The sequence below is a fragment of the Aphidius gifuensis genome, linkage group LG2 (genome assembly GCF_014905175.1).
Source record: "Aphidius gifuensis isolate YNYX2018 linkage group LG2, ASM1490517v1, whole genome shotgun sequence".
Taxonomy (NCBI): Eukaryota; Metazoa; Arthropoda; class Insecta; order Hymenoptera; family Braconidae; genus Aphidius; species Aphidius gifuensis.
The window spans coordinates 30455607-30474712 of NC_057789.1; the positions used below are offsets into that span (position 1 = coordinate 30455607).

Sequence of the window (19106 nt, forward strand, 5' to 3'; positions counted from 1 at the left end):
GGACACCACAACAAGCAGTATCAACTAAAAAATTACAACAAAACACAAGCACAAGTTGATGAAGTTGTTGGTATTATGAAGTTAATGTTGAAAAAGTACTTGAAAGAGATCAAAAATTATCAGAACTAGATAATCGTGCTGATGCACTTCAACAAGGTGCTGCACAATTTGAACAACAAGCTGGTAAATTAAAGAGAAAAATGTGGTGGAAAAATCTTAAAATGATGATTATCATGGGCATCATTGGTTTAATCATACTCATCATACTTATCTGTAAGTTTGATATTTAATTATCATATTTTAAGGACAAACAAATTGTTGCACAACTTGTCAATTATTTATTATTATTATTTTTTCAACTTTATATAACATTTTTATTTATTTTTTTCAAGCAAATTTTATCGACTGGAAAAATTTCTTTTCTTGATAATTATTTTTCTAAAATATCCAATTATATTTTAATAATTTGTTAACATAAAAAAATGATTGTTCAGTTTGTTCAACAATTTAAACATTATTCAATTTTCATTTATTTATCTAATTTTAATTTCAACAGCTTCAATCTGGGGTGGCAGCAGTTCAGAATCATCTGGAAACAAGTAATTTTCTACAGCCAATAATTTGATGGATCCCAGGATTTCACATTAAAACGTGTACCATCATCTTGGGTAAAATAAAAAAATAAAAAAACTGTAATTAACATCACACCAATACTATTATAATTTCTTCCAAAAAAATCAGATCAATTCGCAATTTTTAAATACAGTTTTTTTTAAAGAACAAAATAAATTTTTTTATAACTTAAAGGTTGAAAAAGGATCAAAAATATTAATTTATTTATTTAAAAAATAGATAATATTAAAATATATGCACAATTTATATCCCAAAAATACAAAAATTTATTGTATTTTTAAATAATAATAATAATAATTTTATAAATTAATTAAAAGTGTTTTTTTTTTTTTTTTCGGGGAATAAAATGGGCTGCTTAATTTATAAAAATCTGCATGTAAATACGTATAGTTATTTTAATAAATAAAGAAAATATTTAAATTATTTGTCTAGTTGATATTTAAACGTGATAGATTAATTGCAACAAGTGAAAAGAAAACAATTGAGTAACAATTTAATCTTGAAAATAATAACAACAAAATAATGATAAATTATTTCTTTGTATTAAAATTGTCATTATCAGTATTGATTGTTCTCCCTCAATGAGGAAAATCTCAGCAGCTAGATGCTTGTAATTATTGCACATCATGAATTTATTCTCAGTAGATGTTTAAAGAAAAAGAAAAAAAAAATATATATGAATTATCAAGTGTGAAATTTGATGGTTGTTTGCAAATGTTGTATATTTTGTTTGCTTATATTTATGATATTATTGTAAATGAACAAATCACAGAGTGTAGTTTATACATTCATCGAACAGTCGAGTCACGACCGTCTCGTCGAACAGACGTCGTCACGCGTCTCGACGCCTCTGTGCGTCTTCGGAATAACTTAATAAACCAATTAAAATTAATTTTATATATCATCAATAAATATAGATAAAATTTGCAATTTTTAAAATTCAATATTTATAATTGTTTTACAAGAAAAAATTACAAAAAAAAAACATTCAAGGAAAATAAGCAATCGGTACAAAGTTCAGATAACATTTTTTTTTTTTTTTCTACACTTTATTATTATTTTATGATAAAATAATTAATTATTTTATAAACTAATATTTAAATTAAGTAAAAAAAAAATATTTTTCAACTAAATAAGAGGTGTATTATTATTTTTATTTAACATTGAAATTAAAATCAAGTTTTTTTTTTTTTTTTAAATTTTTTGTTGAGAAAAAAAAAGCGATGATTGTTGATATGTATTTTTAAATTAAAGTGAATAATTTGATGGATTGTAAATCATCACGAAAAACTCATTCAAGGTTTGGATAAGAGAAAAAAAAAAAAAAACCGGTAAAAAAAATAATAATAAATAAATAAAAAAAAAAAAGTTGGCACAAGAACCCGATAAGAATTTTGTAATTCAGTCAGATGACTGTTTCGTGAATGTGAAATTGGTGTCACAAATATAATAATTTTCCTGTTTATAAATAAATTATGAATATTTAAAAAAATATATTTAAAACAGTTACAGTTATATTTTTTTAAAACTAAAATATAATATTTAAAAATGAAGTTATCAAAAATGGAAGGTAAAGAACTTTCGCTTGATGATCCACAAGCTTATGGATTAGGCTATCAAAACACACTGGTAAGTATCAATAAAATAATAATTAATTATCATCAAAGCAAAATCAATAAAAAGAAAAATTAAATTACTAAAAATATTAACTAAAATACTAATTTAACAATACCAATTTTAATTATATAAAAAAAAATATTCAATAAAACTCGTGACTTGAAAATTAAAATCAAGTTTTTTTTTTCTTAAAAAAAATCATTGCACAATTTTACATATCAACATATGCATAATTATCAAGCTGAAATCAACAGGTGTTGATTAATCATAAAAAAAAATAAAATGCAAAAATTTATTCATGATTTACTTTGGTTCTTATCAAAGTGTCTCGACTTGAAAATAAAATTTAAAGACAATTATTTGAAAAAAAAAAAAAATTTACAAGTTTATCTTGTTAATATAAATTTTTAAAATAAATATTACAAGTATACAAATTGATTATACATATAAAAAAATATATAACACTTATATCTACTCATTTTTTTTATTTTATATATGCACTTTTAAAATGACGTCATTTTTTTTTTATCATGTGTTAGCAATACGTGTGTATTTCAAAACAATTTACACATTGTGATTTTATTAAATCTGTCTTTTCAACTATCACTCATAATTAAATAAAAATATAAATAAATAATAACAATTTATAATACTATTTTCTATAATATAATATAATTTATTAATTATTTTTATTATTTTCCAATGAAAATTTATGTAAATAATTTTTTTTTAAAATAGTAATAAAATTCTTGGGCTATTTTTTCGATAGAAAATATATTTCGATTGATTGTTTAATTAATTAAACAACAATAACAATTATTTAAAATTCGCGGTTATTTAATGTGTAGCACACAGTGTTGCCTCGTGTGTTTTTCAATGATAATTTCAAATTGTAATGTAAAAAAAGAGGCCAGTCAAAGCGGATCAAACTTTGACTTGCTTTGACTCGAACAAGTGGCTCCAACAAATTACGATAGACTTTTTCTACATTTACACAAAATTTTTCTATTATAATCAAAATAGAAAAAATAGTGTCACACACACACAACAACACAAAAAAATTGTGTGCTAATTATTTTGTGTTTTTAATTTTCTATATAATTATAAAATATATTTTTATAAAAGTTTAAAAACTTGTGTTACATAATTTATTGATTATAAATTTTATCATTAATTAATTTATAAATAAATAGATAAAATTAATCAAATAAAAAAATATATTATTGTTTATAAATTTATCAGATAAAAAATTTTATACATCAAATATGTTTTTAATTAAAAATAAAAACAGTATTTTACTTGCAACAAGTGGAGCAAGATCAAATATTTTAAATATGTCAACAAATTTTGTTGCTAAATCTATGATTGTTAAAAAAGAAGAAGTTGTTAGATTTATCAAAGATTGTATGATAAAAGCTGGTGCAAATAATGATGATTCAATAATTGTTGCTGATCATTTAATGACTGCTGATTATCGTGGACATTTTAGTCATGGAATGAATAGAGTACCAATGTATGTTACAGATATACAAAAAAAATTAACGGATCCAATTGCTAGACCGCAAATCATCAATGACTATCAGGTCTTGTATAATTTATTAATATTTATTTTATTTTAAACAATTGCATGATAATTAAATTTATCATCAGTAAACAAAAAAAAAAAGAAAAAAAACCTTGATGTAATTATCATTTTAGAAAAAAATATTTGTACTGATAAGAATCATAAATTAAAAATAATAAACTTGATTAAAAAATGATGATAATGTTTTTTAATTAAACAGGCAATTGCATTGGTTGATGGACAAAATGGTTTAGGTCAAGTTATTGGTAAATACTCAATGGAATTGGCAATTGATAAAGCTAAAAAATTTGGCATTGGAATGGTATCAACACGTGGATCAAATCATTATGGTATATGTGGTTATTACACATTAATGGCAGCAAATGAGGGTCTAATTGGTTTTAGCTGTACAAACACAAGCCCACTTCAAGTACCAACAAGAAGTTGTGAATCAGCACTTGGTACAAATCCATTATCAATTGCAATGAAAAGTAATAATGATGAATTTGTATTGGACATGGCAACAACAGCTGTTGCATTAGGAAAAATTGAAATAGCATCAAGAAAGAATGAAAAAATACCAGATGGTTGGGCATTTGATAAAATTGGTAACATGACAAATGATGCAAATGAAGCATTAGAAAGTGCTAGATTATTACCACTTGGTGGTATTGAAAATAATTCTGGTTACAAAGGTTATGGTCTTGCGGTTATGGTTGAAATTTTATGTGGTATAATTAGTGGTAGTAAATTTGGACCAAATATACGTAATTGGAAAACTTCAGATGGTATTGCTGATCTTGGTCATTGTTTTATTGCAATAAATCCAAATGTATTTTGTCCAGGTTCACATGATAGAATGAATAAACTTCTAGATCAACTTCGAGGTATGCCAACAAATTCAAATGAACGTGTTATGGTTGCTGGTGATCCAGAAAACGCATCAATTAAACATGTTGATCAAGTTGGAGGTATTACATATCATGAAAATCAAATTAAAGCTTGTAATGAATTGGCTGAGACACTTGGTGTCATGAAACTTCAATTGAATCAAATTTAAATTTATTATTTTACTATCTAATTTGTTTTTTTTTTTTTTTTTTGTAATTTAACAATTGAATGAACAATAAATTATTGATCAATTAAAAATATATTTTCCAATTGATTAGCTTGATATGATTGATAGATTTTAACACGTCAATGATTATTTTTTATTGATGATGATGATGATTTTGTGGTAATTAAAAATGCAGCAATAAATTTTACGCAATGTATTTTGTTAGCCTTGATTTTATCTTTTTTCATTTATGATCTTATTATTTTTTAATCTCAAAGAGAAATATTTAAATAATAATTTTAAGGATTTCATTTTTTTTTGTTTGGTCATTGATAATGTAATGGTAAACAAGTGGGTGATAGAGGGTGGATGACATTTAGCCTTGCAAATACATGACAAACAAACTGGTCAAAGAGTTATCATCATTTAGCCTTCGGAACTTTCCCTCTTCTTTTTTAAATTTATTTTTATAATTTTAATTTGCAGCTAGATAAATAAATAATAAATAAAAATTATTATATTATTTATTTATATATTTTATCAAGCAGTAAAATTTTATTTTATTTTATTTTATTTTATTTGTAAAATAAAATTTACTCTTTGATGGGTTTAAATTTAATTTATGTATATAATTTGTATCAATGGGGGTCAGAGAACTCGATTTATTTAAAGGAAAAATTAAATATAATTTAAATTAATTTTTATATATTTTATTGAATAATGCTATTATAAATTAAAACAAATATTGATATTTTTGAATTTAATTTACGTTATATTTACTGCACCATGATTTATTTATTTATTCTAGTCGGTAAAATATTCTAAGCGGCAAATCTTTTGAAAAATATTAAAAAATATAAATTAAAAAATTTCTACCAAGATAAAATCGAAACGAAAAATTATTTAAAGCTCAGTAGAAATTTTAATTACGAGCTGATATTACCAGCAAGTTGTAAAATGATTTGTTTAAATTTTAATGAACATCATGATGACCATGTCGATGATGATGATGATGTTGATGAGGTAGGTGATGGAAAAAACAAGTAGCAATATATTTAAGATAAAGACAAATAAATAATTCATGTGTGAAAATAAAATAAAAAAAGAAGAGACGTGTCAAGTGGTCGAGGAGGTCATTTTGACCAATATGATAACTTGATAACTAAACTCGTGACTTTGAAGTGAGCTTCCTATTCTGTATGTGACTGATGTTTTTTGTTCATTTTATATTATACAAACTACACTGTCTCCAAAAGGAAGTAACCCATTATATCACAAACATTACTGTCTCAATGAAACCTACACATTAATCAACTAAATAAATATTTATTTTAACAAATTAAATAATATAAAATATCCATCATACTTAATAATAAATATATATTATTAAAATATAAATAAATATTTAATTGACAATAATCATTATAGAATTAATTTATCAGGAAGTAAATATTTTTTTTCAAATCGAAATAATGTTTGTTTTTTATTTTTTTATTAAATTATGATATGGAGATGAAAAAAATTGATGAAATGTTTTATCGAAATATTTATTATTATGCAGTTAAATATTGTCAATTTATGAATTAAATATTGTCGCTACTTGATGTTTAACTTGTTATGGAGTAACAACGATGTCACTTGATAATTTATAAATTCAAGTTGACTTTAGTAGCACGGGCTCAGTATTGTGTGATTCACTTATGACATACCATTCAACAATATTGTGTTATTTAAATTACTACTCGAAATTTTGATTAAATATATTTAGCAAGTTTTTTACGATTTGTGATTAAAAATACAAATAAATTTCATATTAAAAAATGTCAGGTAATCAAGTAGGAAAAAAAGAACATCATCATTATCTTCAAAATTATCCAGAAGGTAGTGAAGAGGATGTTGATAAAGAATGGGAAGATTTTACAAAACTAATGTCTAGTTTTAAAAAAAAATCTGGAAATCGTCAACGAAGGTATAGAAAAATAAAAAAACCAATAAATCCAAAAAGTTATTTTAAAAATAATTAAATAATTTTTTTTAATTTTTTAAAAATTAATTAGACCTTCGCAAGTTTTTTATCCTTGTCCACCACCAAGGGATGATGAGCAACCGGAATTTGATCCTTTTGACTACATAAATACAATCGTAAGAAAATAACGATTCGAAATTGCATGAATGCTTATTTTTTTTTAAAAATAAATAACATTACAAAATACAACAATGCCAGACAAAAATTATATATAATATGTCTAAGTTTATTATACTATTTGTCATAATGCCAAAAATTATTTTTCGCTGTTATTTTTATTTTATAATACTGCATGATTTAATCACGAAAAAAAAAAAACAAATAACTTGTTTTTTTATTTTAATAATGTATAATAATTGATAGAAAAATCCCGGTAATTATAATGAAAAAAAAATTAAATAAATCTATTTGAAAAAAAAAAAAAAGAGATCATAGAAGCGCGTGGGTTTGGAGACCTTGACTATAACACGACAAGCTTATCCACCGGATAATACAAGTGAATGGCTTTATGATGACCTTGAAAATATTATACACTGATGCATCAAACAATTGTCATTTAAAACAAAAAAAAAAAATCAAATATATATATTTATTTTTCAAAGCAGAAACTAATTCAAATTTTTTTATTATTCATTTTAATTTTTTTCTATTATTATTTTGTCTGATAGAAAATAATTGTTGTATTAATTAGAATAAATAATAGACCATTGTTTCATGTAAATGACGAATAAATTTACAAGAAAAATCATCTCGTTTGAAATATTTTAGAAATCTAAATAAAAAAAAAAATTAAACAAAAAAATAAATTACTTACTGGTAATTTAAATTATATAAGAAATTATTGTTATTTTTTTTTGTTGTATGTAATAAGCATTTTCAGGTGGAATTTAAAATAGTTAATTATGGTTTTTTTAAATAAATTGGATTAGAGGCTTATTGCCCAGTGGGACGTGGTCATTATTGACGTCAATTCCCCGATGTTTAAATTCACTGGCAAATGGCAATGACCACCATTCGTTATTTAATTTAATTTGTCATAATTAATGAATAAAAATTTATTAAAACAATAGAAAAAAAATACAATTAATTTTGAGTATTTAAAATTTAATTGTATCATGAATTTCTTTATAATGATTTTTAAAAAGATTAATGATAAATTGAATATTAATTAAATGAAAATATAATTTATAAATGAACCTATTTATATTTTCGGTTGGCTAGACTAGCAATACGCAGATAACAAGGACTGATTCGTTGCCAAAAAGCCAACAAATCTAATTTACATTTTTTTTTTTTTATCGTAACACAGTCAATTGTTGTTGTTCATCACAATGTATTGATGGCTTCAATTAATTAGCCATCAATTGTCGCGATCATTCAAAAAATAATTTTTAATCATTTAAAAAATATATTTATTAATGTTTTTATTACGATAATAAATTTAGTGTTAATTTATGTGATTTATAGCTTAAAATTGTCATCAAATTATTATGAAAAATAATAAAAAAAAATATTACAATTGAAATAAATATATTTAAAAAAATTGAATAGCTTGTATCTAAAAATAATAATTTAATATTATACGTGTCTTTGCCAAAATTTTACAATAAAATTTATAAAGTGGTTTACAAATAAAAACTAAATAATCATCAGTTGTTTGACAATGCTCACTTGTGATTGTTCATTATAAAAACAAAAAAAGTATTTTTTTTCATAAATAAAATGCTTGATAAATATTGTTACAATAAATTAAGTGTTTCGATTAAAAAATATAAGCTCATTACAAATGCTAAATTAATAATATTATATTTTATTTTTATTTCGAATTGATTCATATGCCAGCTACCTTGTTGAATAGAAATTATTTCGTCTGTAATGATGAATATCTTGTAAGTGAAATATTTAAAAAAGAAAAATTTTTTTTAACCCTTTTGCATGTATTTCTCAAAAAAAGAAATAAAGAATAATTTTTTTTTTAGTTTTAAAAATAAACTAAAAATTTAGTGAGTTTGCTTTGATGATGATTATTAAAATTTTCTCTTTGATATATATATTTTTTGTTATTAAAAATAATTTAAAGAAAATATTATTTTAATGTATTTATTTTTTGCCAGATGTATGGTCGTTATACAAAAGACCTTGGTGAATTTGCTAAAGAAGAAGCACGTAGATTACGTTCAAGTGAAAAAACACGAAGAAAACTTGATAAATTACGAGCTGAAGAGTTGAGAAAATCACGTAGAGGACCATTATGTAGAAAAATTGTTGGTCTTGTTGCTTTTACATGGAAACATACTGGTGCAAGACTCGGTGAAGATTGGGTTTTTTTAGCATTACTTGGTGTTATTATGGCACTTTTAAGTTACGCTATGGATCGTGGAATTTCAATGTGTAATAATGGTAAAATATAAATGAATTACTTGCTAATATTTATCAATGAAAATGTGATATTTAAAATATATTATTTTTCAGCACGTATATGGCTGTATCAAGACTTGACATCACATCCAGCTTTGCAATATTTAGCATGGGTATCATTACCAGTTATTTTAATATTATTTAGTGCTGGTTTTGTTCATATTGTTGCACCACAAAGTATTGGTTCTGGTATACCAGAAATGAAAACAATATTACGTGGTGTTGCATTAAAAGAATATTTAACATTTCGTACACTTGTTGCTAAAATAATTGGTTTAACAGCAACATTAGGATCTGGTTTACCACTTGGTAAAGAAGGTCCATTTGTACATATTGCAAGTATTGTTGCAACATTATTATCAAAACTTGTAACATCATTTCAAGGAATATATGAAAATGAATCACGTAATTGTGAAATGTTAGCTGCTGCTGCTGCTGTTGGTGTTGCATCATGTTTTGCAGCACCAATTGGTGGTGTATTATTTAGTATTGAAGTTACAACTGTTTATTTTGCTGTTAGAAATTATTGGCGTGGTTTTTTTACAGCAGTATGTGGTGCAACAATGTTTCGTTTATTAGCAATATGGTTTCAACGTGAAGAAACAATAACAGCAATGTTTGCTACAAATTTTACAATGGATTTTCCATTTGATCCACAAGAGCTATTTGTATTTGCTCTAATTGGTGTTGGTAGTGGTCTTGGTGGTGCATTTTATGTATGGTTACATCGTCAATATGTTATATTTATGAGAAAAAATAAAAGTATGAATGCATTTTTACAAAAAAATAGATTTTTATATCCTGGTATTGTATCATTAATTGTTGCATCAGTATCATTTCCAATGGGACTTGGACAATTTATGGCTGGTGAATTAAATACACATGATCAAGTTTATGGTTTATTTACAAATTTTACATGGACAAAAGAACATCTTAATGCTGAAGAAATTAATATTGTTAAACATTGGTCAACACCATATAATGATGTATTTATTGGTTTATTTGGTTATGTATTATTTACATTTATATTTTCAATAATAAGCTCAACTGTTCCAGTACCATCTGGTATATTTATACCAGTATTTAAAATTGGTGCTGCACTTGGTAGAGCTGTTGGTGAATCAATGGCATTATCATTTCCAAATGGTGTTAGATATGGTGGTGTTATAACACCAATTACACCTGGCAAGTTGATGAATTTAATGATTCAATTGATGATTTATTTAATTGATTAATTTGTTTGTTTATTTAAGGTGGATATGCAACTGTTGGAGCTGCTGCATTTTCAGCTGGTGTAACACATACAATATCAGTCAGTGTTATTATATTCGAAATGACTGGACAAATAACACATATTGTACCAATTATGATTGCTGTTTTAATTAGCAATGCCATTGCAGCTCTCCTACAACCAAGTATATATGATAGTATTATTCTCATCAAAAAATTACCATATCTTCCTGATCTTTTACCATCAAGTTCTGGTAAGTTTATCAAAAAATTTTTTCAATATAAAACCTGGTAGAAATATATTTCTCCAATTTTTCTTCCAACTTTTCTCCAACCATGGGTCATTTTCGTAAAAAGGTGGAGAAAGTTGAAAAAAAGGCGGAGAAATTTGGAAAAAGTTGGAGAAATATTTCTACCAGGAAATCTATGCACATTTTCATACAAAACTATAACATCATTTTTATTTAAAAAAAAAAAAAAACATGCTAACAAATTATTATTGGATAAAAAAAGGGTAAGATTTGTAATAATAAAATTGTAATGAACATGATACTGATGGTGCTGTTTTTCTTTGAAGGAATGTACAATATTTATGTGGAAGATTTTATGGTACGTGATGTCAGATATATTTGGCATGGAATATCATATCAAAAATTGAAAGACATATTAAAAGAAAATAGAAAACTTCGTGGTTTTCCATTAGTTGATAATCCCGACTCTATGATTCTTCTTGGTTCAATACAACGTTTGGAGTTGATCAAATTAATTGAAAAACATATTGGTCGTGAACGAAGATTACAGGTAATAATTAAAAAAAAAACAATAAATTAATATAAATAAATTAAAATATATTTTGTAAAAGGTTGCACAAAAACTACAAAAAGAAGCTGAAGAACGTGCACGTGAAGAAATGGAACGTGCTCTACTTGAACAAGAACGTTCAAGACGTCCATCAAGATTTGAAGTAATACCAGCACCAGATATACTAAAAATGCAACGACAAAGTGTTAATGATTTATCATCAATATCACAAAATGGTGATCATCATACATACCACTCACCAATATTTGGTTCACAGCCAAAAAAATCAATATTAAAAAAGACAAATTCATTTACATTAAAAGGTTTTAGTCCATTATCAAGTCCAGCAGTAACACCATATACAACAGTTACTGGTGCTGAGAGTAGAATACGTTTAGCATTTGAAGCAATATTTCGTAAATCAGCAACACTACAAGATGTTGATCCAGATCCAGAAGTTGGTACATCAATTAATGATAATAATTGTAATAATATAACATCATCATCACAAATAATACAACCAATGTTAATGACACCAAGTCCAGCAACATCAAAAAAAGTACAATTACCACGTGAAAGAGTTATTGATATGTCTGCTGAAGATCAAAAACATTGGGAAGAAAGTGAAATGTCTAAAGAAGTTGATTTTTCAAGATGTCATATTGATCCAGCACCATTTCAACTTGTTGAAAGAACATCATTATTAAAAGTACATAGTTTATTTAGTATGGTTGGTGTTAATCATGCATATGTTACAGCAATTGGACGTTTAGTTGGTGTTGTTGCACTTAAAGAACTTAGAAAATCAATTGAAGATGCTAATTCTGGTATATTACCAATTCATAATGATGCATTTTCAAATAATTCTGTTGCAAATATTGTTAAAAATGAAGCTGGTGATTATGAAGCTAAAATTGCTCTACAAAAAATTAATTCAATTGATCAAGCTGGTGGTGATGATGACGATGATGATGATGATGATAATCATGATAATAATACCAAGGCTGAAACTGTCTAACAACTATTTATCATATTTTTTTTCTTTTTTTTTTTGTTGTTTAATTAATTAATATACATTATTTTTTTTTTTTTTCTTTTCAAATTGTGATAGTCACGTCTATGATGACGTGACCTGATGTGCAAATACCACCAGAAGATGTATGCTTATTTTATTTTTCAAAAATAATCATTAACGGCTGGCCGTTAATTTAATTTATATATATATTTTTTTTTGTCTTTATTTAAATTTTTAAGCTACAATTATTTTATTATTGTAAAAGGAAAATAATTTACATCTCTGGAGCATGTGTCTATATTTCAATTGTGATTGTGACAAAAAAAAAAATATGCCAAAATTTGATACTGTTGTTGTCAATTAGCGATGAATTTAAAAAATTTTAATTATCATAATTTTAAAAATCTTTTATTTAAGTATTTTCAAATTATGTCACAAATAATTTTTGTTTTATTATTATTAAAAATGAGTCTTCCTTAAAAAATATTATAACATTCCATCCATGTATGCAAGATAGATTGTTTTTTTTTTTTTTTAAATGGTTTTATTTAATTTGATTATTGACTGAGTGTCATTGGCAATGACATTGACTCATTTTTATAAATTTAATTATCCCAATAATGTCATTTGTAAATAAATTGTATCATAAATACCAAAAAGACAAAAAATAACTTATTAAAAACAAGTAGAAAATTTAAATTATGATTATTGTTGTGTTGTTTAATTATTTGGTATCAGTGGAAATTTTATCTGGGGCAAACCAACCATGAAGACACTTTGGAATTGGTCCTGGTGTTGAGAATGTTGATCGTCCAACTTCATCAAGATTTTTAGCATCAAGTATCAACAAACAAACATCAGTCTCTTGTTCCTGACCAAATACACCAGCACATAATATAACACCATCATCTTCATCCTGTTTTGTAAATTATTATCATTAATATAGATTAAATTTTAAAGCTTGATAATATCATGAAGAGATTTATCATTTATCTTTAATTGAAAAATAAAAAAAAAGAGATTAAATAATTGTGTGCTGGTGATCTCAATACAAGTGCTATTATCTTTTTTAATTTAATTTATATAAAAAAACTTAAATTATATTTTAATCTCATGTTTTATATCAGTATTATAAACAATTATGCTTTTTTTTTTTTAAAGATAAGATATACCTTGGCATCAGGTCTTGGTACAAATATTGGCTCACTTGGATATAAATTTTTTTCATAAAATATTTTACGTTTTTTAGTTTTAGTATCAACTTTAATTACCTAAAAAAAAAAATTTATATTATTATTAATTAATTAGGTATTTATTTATAAATATACTAACTGCTCCTGGATTTTCAACATCAACATCTGTTGAAATTGCATAAAAATATCTATATTTTTTGCCCAAATAGGTTTGATTATATCTTGGTGTTTCACATCCTAAATTACATAATAATTCTGGCTTGATAAATACACTACCATTATCAAGTTTATGTGCACTTGATTTTTTTTTAAATACATTATCTGTATTTATTTCTTTATCAGTTGTAAATTTATTATTCATTGGTAATATAAATCTCAATGGTCTTCCTCGAAATAGCTGTGCATAATTTGGATTTTTATGCATATTTTTCATTGCATCAACGTACATACAATCAAGCATATTTGCATCACGATAACAACAAATGTCTATTGTTATTTTATCACTGTTTTTAGATTCATATTGGTTTATAATGTGGAAAAAAAAAAATGCCTCAGCTGTAAATGTCTTAACAATTTTTCCATTTTTACGAGAAATTATATGAAAAAGTGTCTGGAAAAAAATAAAATTAATAATTATTAATTATTTAATAAAATATATAAATTTTTGCTTTTTTTGTACTCGAAAAACCACATTTATTTATTGAATTATAGAAGCATAATTTCATGAAATTTCCATTTAGAAATATTTTTTTTATCGAAAATGAGTTGCAGCGAAAAATTACGAATTTTGTCTTGAACGTAATGGAAGATATAAAATTAAAAAAAAAATTAAAATAATTGAAATTAAATTCTAAAATTTTTAGGATAATTAGATTTAAGTATTGTTTAAATAATAAAAGCATAATTTCATGAAAATTTCATTTAGAAATATTTTTTTTTATCACATACGACCTACAGCAAAAAATCCCAAATTTTTTCTGCAAGTAATGAGAGATATAAAATTAAAAAAAAAATAAAAATAATTCAAATAAAATTCTAAAACTTTCAGGATAATTAGATTTGAGTATTATTTAAATAATAGAAGGATAATTTTATGAAAATTCTATTAAAAAATATTTTTTTATATCGAAAATGAGTTGCAGCGAAAAATTACAAATTTTGTCTTGAACGTAATGGGAGACATAAAATTAAAAAAAAAATAAAAATAATTCAAATAAAATTCTAAAACTCTCAGGATAATTAGATTTGAGTATTGTTTAATAATAAAAGCATAATTTCATGAAAATTCCATTTAAAAATATTTTTTTTATCAAATACGACCTACAGCGAAAAATCCCAAATTTAATATTGAAATTAATGGGAGATATAAAATTAAAAAAAAAATTGAAATAATTGAAATTGAATTCTAAAACTTTCAGGATAATTAGATTTGAGTATTGTTTAAATAATACAAGCATAATTTCATGAAAATTCCATTTAAAAATATTTTTTTTATCGAAAATGAGTTGCAGCGAAAAATTACGAATTTTGTCTTGAAAGTAATGGGAGACATAAAATTGAATAAAAAATAAAAATAATTCAAATAAAATTCTAAAACTCTCAGGATAATTAGATTTGAATATTGTTTAAATTATAGAAACATAATTTCATGAAATTTCCATTTAGAAATATTTTTTTTATCAAATACGACCTACAGCAAAAAATCCCAAATTTGATCTACAAGCCAAGGAAAAAATCGAGTATTTTCATATTATTTTAAAAACAATAACCACTAAAAATAATAAATAATAATTAAAAAATTAATCTACATACATTTTCATCATCATGCCATTTCAAACAAGTTGCAAGTGGTTTATTTTTCAATTGTGCACCAAGCATATTGATCAACGAAATAGCCAATGGTTGTTCAATAATAATAAAAAAATTATCAGTTATACCAAACGTGTGCATGTACGCCGGATTTAATTTCCACCTTGCTGGTATTTTTGATATTATTTTAGCATTATCAAACATTGTTTTACTATTATTATCAATATTTGGAAAATGTACAATAGTATAAACTGGTCCAGATTTATTGTAACCCATGCCAATATTATATACACCACCATCAGGCATAACATGAGGATGAGACGTATGATTAACAATATTAACATGATCAGTCAAATAAACCTATCAAATAAAACAACAAATTAATTATTTAATTAAACAAATAACTCTTTAAATAATTTGTATTATTTTTAGTTGATTTAAATTAATATTATACCCTGTCTTTAGTCTCCAATGTTTCTGGTGATATTCTATGAGCAAATGGTGTCTCATTAAATGTATAATAATCATCACCAAATGGATAAATTGATATCATTGAATTATCAGTCATATTTTCTTCTGGATCAAATATTGCACTTACACTAAATTTATCAATAAAAAAACAAATTAATTATTCAATCAAAAGCCTGACTTTTAAATTATATTACCGTTTAAATATTGTTTGACAAGGATCAGGTACTGATCTTGTACCAAATTCAGTTAAAACAATTCTCTGTGCTTGTTTATTTTTTTTATAAACATTTGTTTGTATAAAACGATTTTGATATGTTATTTTTCCATTATTAATATGAAATCTAAATAATAAAAAATTAAGTTAAGATAGAAAATTAAAATAGCTGGTAAATGATTTTTACCTGTGTAATAGAGCTGAACTATCAAATAAATGTTCAAATGTATAATCACCAACTTTAAGACAACCTGGACCATTTCTTAATAAACTTCCTTTTATCCAATTTGGAATTTTACCAGTTATTTTACCACTGATTGGTTTAATTGTTTCATTTTCACATGATCTCATCCAAATTGTACTATCAGTATTTGGCCAATAATAATCATCATTATTTTTATTCTGTAATAATTTATTTTCATTTTTAATATCATGCTTTTTATATCTCTGATTTAGATAATGATTTATCACTTGAAACTTTTCACTCGACATTGAATTTAGATTTTTTTTTTAATTATCTCTTTTACTTGATTGATTTTAATTTTTTATTCGATATTTTTGAATTGTTTGCGTGGAAATTGATTGAGATTTATAATAAAATTAACTAAACAATTTTTTAAATACATATTTTGATTTTATAATAGAGATATTTTATGCTTTTTTTTTATTTTCTGCAAACGTTTCATAAACAAGTTGCGTCAACAAGTGTATCATAGGCCAACATTGCTAGACATTTTAAAGGCTACGCTTTAATCTTTTTATTAATTTGACATGGCACATATGAAGCCATACACCCTAAATCACGTGGCATAATTTTATTTTTTTTATAATCAATATAATTTTATCACGTGTACAATAATTCTTTGCTAATTAATTCATATATAAAAATATAAAAAAACAATAATTTTAATTTTATTATTAAATTATCTGTAGAATTTATTTTTATTAATTCTATTAAATAACAAATAAATATATTTTATAAATTAAATTGGTGATATAATATTTAAACAGTGTTTGACAATAAAATAAAATCAAATTTAAATAAAAAAAAAAATTTATAACCAGAGTATTTTGAATAATTTAAATGCCCGTTTGAATGCGGGCATTTAAATTTCCAAGAAAATTTATAGGTCACCCTTTATTCCAAGAAACAAAAATAGACTAAATATAAAAAAATAAAAACCGGTTTTAAAGGGAAATAAAATGAAAAAAAAAATACGTCCTTATTCCTGGAAATTATTCATCGTAAAATTTATTAAATGAAATTTAAAAAAATGCATCATTATAAATTAAATAAAAAAAAAATGAAATATAGAGAATATTTAATAGAAAAAAATGTAAATAAATATAAATAAGCCGGAAGTTTTAACGAGTTATTTTCAAGGACAAATATTCCAGTTGTAAAAATCATAAAGAATTCATGAATTAATAATAAAATTACTTGTTTTATGAAAAATAAAAAATAATAAATAAATAAAAATAATGTATTTAATATAAATAATAATATAATATTTATACCGAAAAATGGCTGACTGTGTTGTTAAATTTCCACTGACAAGTAGAAAAATTACGTCGTTTAATTAAAGTTCCATAATATTTGCAATTTTTAATGTATTTAATATTTTTGTACAAGCAAAATAGATCAATTTTCATGATCAATAATATTTAAAATACCAGAAGATTTAAATGTACATTAAAATAGTCAAAATGAAAAAAAATAAATTCAATTGCAGAGTAATGAGTATGTGTGTTGTACTGTAGAAATAATATCAACACATATCAACTTGTTACAGATTGCAGTGCACTCTGGATCACAGCCAAAATATATTTGGAACTCAAGGCAATTGATACACTTGGCCTTTCACTTTGAATCACGTGTTGATCAACAAATTAAAATAAATACACGGCTTCATTAAAAATCAATAATAATTATTAAAAAAAAATATATATTTCTGTATTTTTATTTCGTCGATAATATATTTAAAATAAATTATCAATCGAAATTTTTATTCTGCATTACCATCAGCACAATTTAAAATTGACCTACCACAAAATAAAAAAAAAATTAATTAACAAAAAATATACACACATGATTGCTTATATTTTAAAAAAATAATTAAAAATTCTTGTTGATAATAATCATCAAATTTTCAAGGTGAAAAAACTTGTTTACAAAATTCCCAACAACTTTTTCCATAAAAATATTTTTTAATAATATAAAAAATTAAAATGAAAAATACAATATTTTATATAAAAATTTCTTGAATATGAAATTCATAAATACCCACGTGAGAAAAAAAGTAAATGAATATATAATTTATTTATTATGATACGAAATAATTAATAATAATTTATTTGTGAAAAAAAAAATGTAGATCAATGTTACAATATTTTAAAAAATACATAAATTGACAGATAATAGTTGATTATTATACCCACATTATCAACAAACTGTAAATAGTTGTATCACACTTTGACCAGAAGATTATAAAAAAATATCAGCAAATTCAGCCAAGTAAGAGATTATAAAGTCACATGTTTTTCATTACGTGCATTAGCACAAAAAAATTAAAATAATAATAAAAGTGATAAAACAAATCTACACGTGACAAACAAAATAAAAAATCAACAGAATAATAAATAAACAGCAATATTAATAATTTATTATTCAACAAGATATGTAAAATCGAGCATCGACCTCGTTTGATGGTCATTATTTTTTATCCACTATAATTATGTTACTATTTACTATAGAAAAAAAAAAAGCTCCCACATGTTCTGATGAATATTTAAAAATACGTAAACATTATTATCATCACCCACTCATGAAAAATAAAAAAATTAATATTAAAAAATTATCGATCGATTTGTCAATTAATTATCTTGACGTATAAAATTCTTAATAGTTAATAATAACAATAAATTAATAGAAAAAAAAAAAAAAGGTAAATGTTTTAATTAAATTATAAAAATAGAAGTGAAAAAAATATCAGCACGCAAACATGATGATTGTAAAAAATAATAAAAAATGATTATTATCTAATTGATTAATAATTTT

At 23.6% G+C, this 19106-nt stretch overlaps 4 protein-coding genes across 6 annotated transcripts; 3 read left to right on the top strand and 1 right to left on the bottom strand.

The window, feature by feature from the left end:
* Positions 1-2: 2 nt before the first annotated feature.
* Positions 3-613, top strand: LOC122850727 (synaptobrevin-like; the record flags this gene model as incomplete). The annotated part of the gene is given in 4 exon segments (XM_044149856.1): positions 3-41; positions 43-76; positions 79-273; positions 557-613. Coding segments are annotated over 4 exon segments (315 nt in total), but the record flags the coding sequence as incomplete, so codon positions are not given.
* A 372-nt stretch (positions 614-985) lies between these two features.
* LOC122850320 (chloride channel protein 2-like) lies at positions 986-12605 on the top strand. Of its 3 annotated transcripts, XM_044149479.1 has the most exons (8): positions 6546-6840; positions 6929-7013; positions 9012-9297; positions 9370-10077; positions 10147-10500; positions 10569-10799; positions 11123-11346; positions 11408-12605. In XM_044149479.1, exons 1-8 carry the CDS (start codon positions 6692-6694, stop codon positions 12362-12364), a joined length of 2994 nt encoding a protein of 997 aa, XP_044005414.1. In that variant the 5' UTR covers positions 6546-6691; the 3' UTR covers positions 12365-12605. The 3 variants fall into 3 exon arrangements, with proteins under 3 accessions (XP_044005415.1, XP_044005413.1, XP_044005414.1); XM_044149478.1 differs by having other exon boundaries at positions 6544-6840; positions 9370-10500; XM_044149480.1 differs by lacking the exons at positions 6546-6840; positions 6929-7013 and adding an exon at positions 986-2262 and having other exon boundaries at positions 9370-10500.
* LOC122850322 (uncharacterized oxidoreductase YjmC-like) lies at positions 3004-6393 on the top strand. The gene is made up of 2 exons (XM_044149482.1): positions 3004-3833; positions 4035-6393. Exons 1-2 carry the CDS (start codon positions 3516-3518, stop codon positions 4872-4874), a joined length of 1158 nt encoding a protein of 385 aa, XP_044005417.1. The 5' UTR covers positions 3004-3515; the 3' UTR covers positions 4875-6393.
* On the bottom strand, positions 12554-17934 carry LOC122850321 (carotenoid isomerooxygenase-like). Its single transcript, XM_044149481.1, has 8 exons — positions 17567-17934; positions 16236-16450; positions 16029-16175; positions 15818-15962; positions 15367-15723; positions 13694-14164; positions 13534-13632; positions 12554-13277 (listed from the first exon to the last, which is right to left on the bottom strand). The coding sequence occupies exons 1-8, from the start codon at positions 17699-17701 to the stop codon at positions 13086-13088; spliced, it is 1761 nt and encodes a 586-aa protein (XP_044005416.1). The 5' UTR covers positions 17702-17934; the 3' UTR covers positions 12554-13085.
* Between the last annotated feature and the right edge of the window lie 1172 nt (positions 17935-19106).

Bases quoted from the DNA above. Each gene is read 5' to 3' on its own strand.
- LOC122850322 (XM_044149482.1), top strand. From the start codon at position 3,516: ATGTTTTTAATTAAAAATAAAAACAGTATTTTACTTGCAACAAGTGGA. The intron at 3,834-4,034 runs GTCTTGTATAAT...TTAATTAAACAG, and splicing joins AAATCATCAATGACTATCAG to GCAATTGCATTGGTTGATGG.
- LOC122850320 (XM_044149478.1), top strand. From the start codon at position 6,692: ATGTCAGGTAATCAAGTAGGAAAAAAAGAACATCATCATTATCTTCAA. The intron at 9,298-9,369 runs GTAAAATATAAA...ATTATTTTTCAG, and splicing joins AATTTCAATGTGTAATAATG to CACGTATATGGCTGTATCAA. The intron at 10,800-11,122 runs GTAAGTTTATCA...TTTTCTTTGAAG, and splicing joins TCTTTTACCATCAAGTTCTG to GAATGTACAATATTTATGTG.
- LOC122850321 (XM_044149481.1), bottom strand. From the start codon at position 17,701: ATGAAAATTGATCTATTTTGCTTGTACAAAAATATTAAATACATTAAA. The intron at 16,176-16,235 runs GTAAAAATCATT...TTTATTATTTAG, and splicing joins AGTTCAGCTCTATTACACAG to ATTTCATATTAATAATGGAA. The intron at 15,724-15,817 runs GTATAATATTAA...TTTATTTGATAG, and splicing joins CATTGGAGACTAAAGACAGG to GTTTATTTGACTGATCATGT.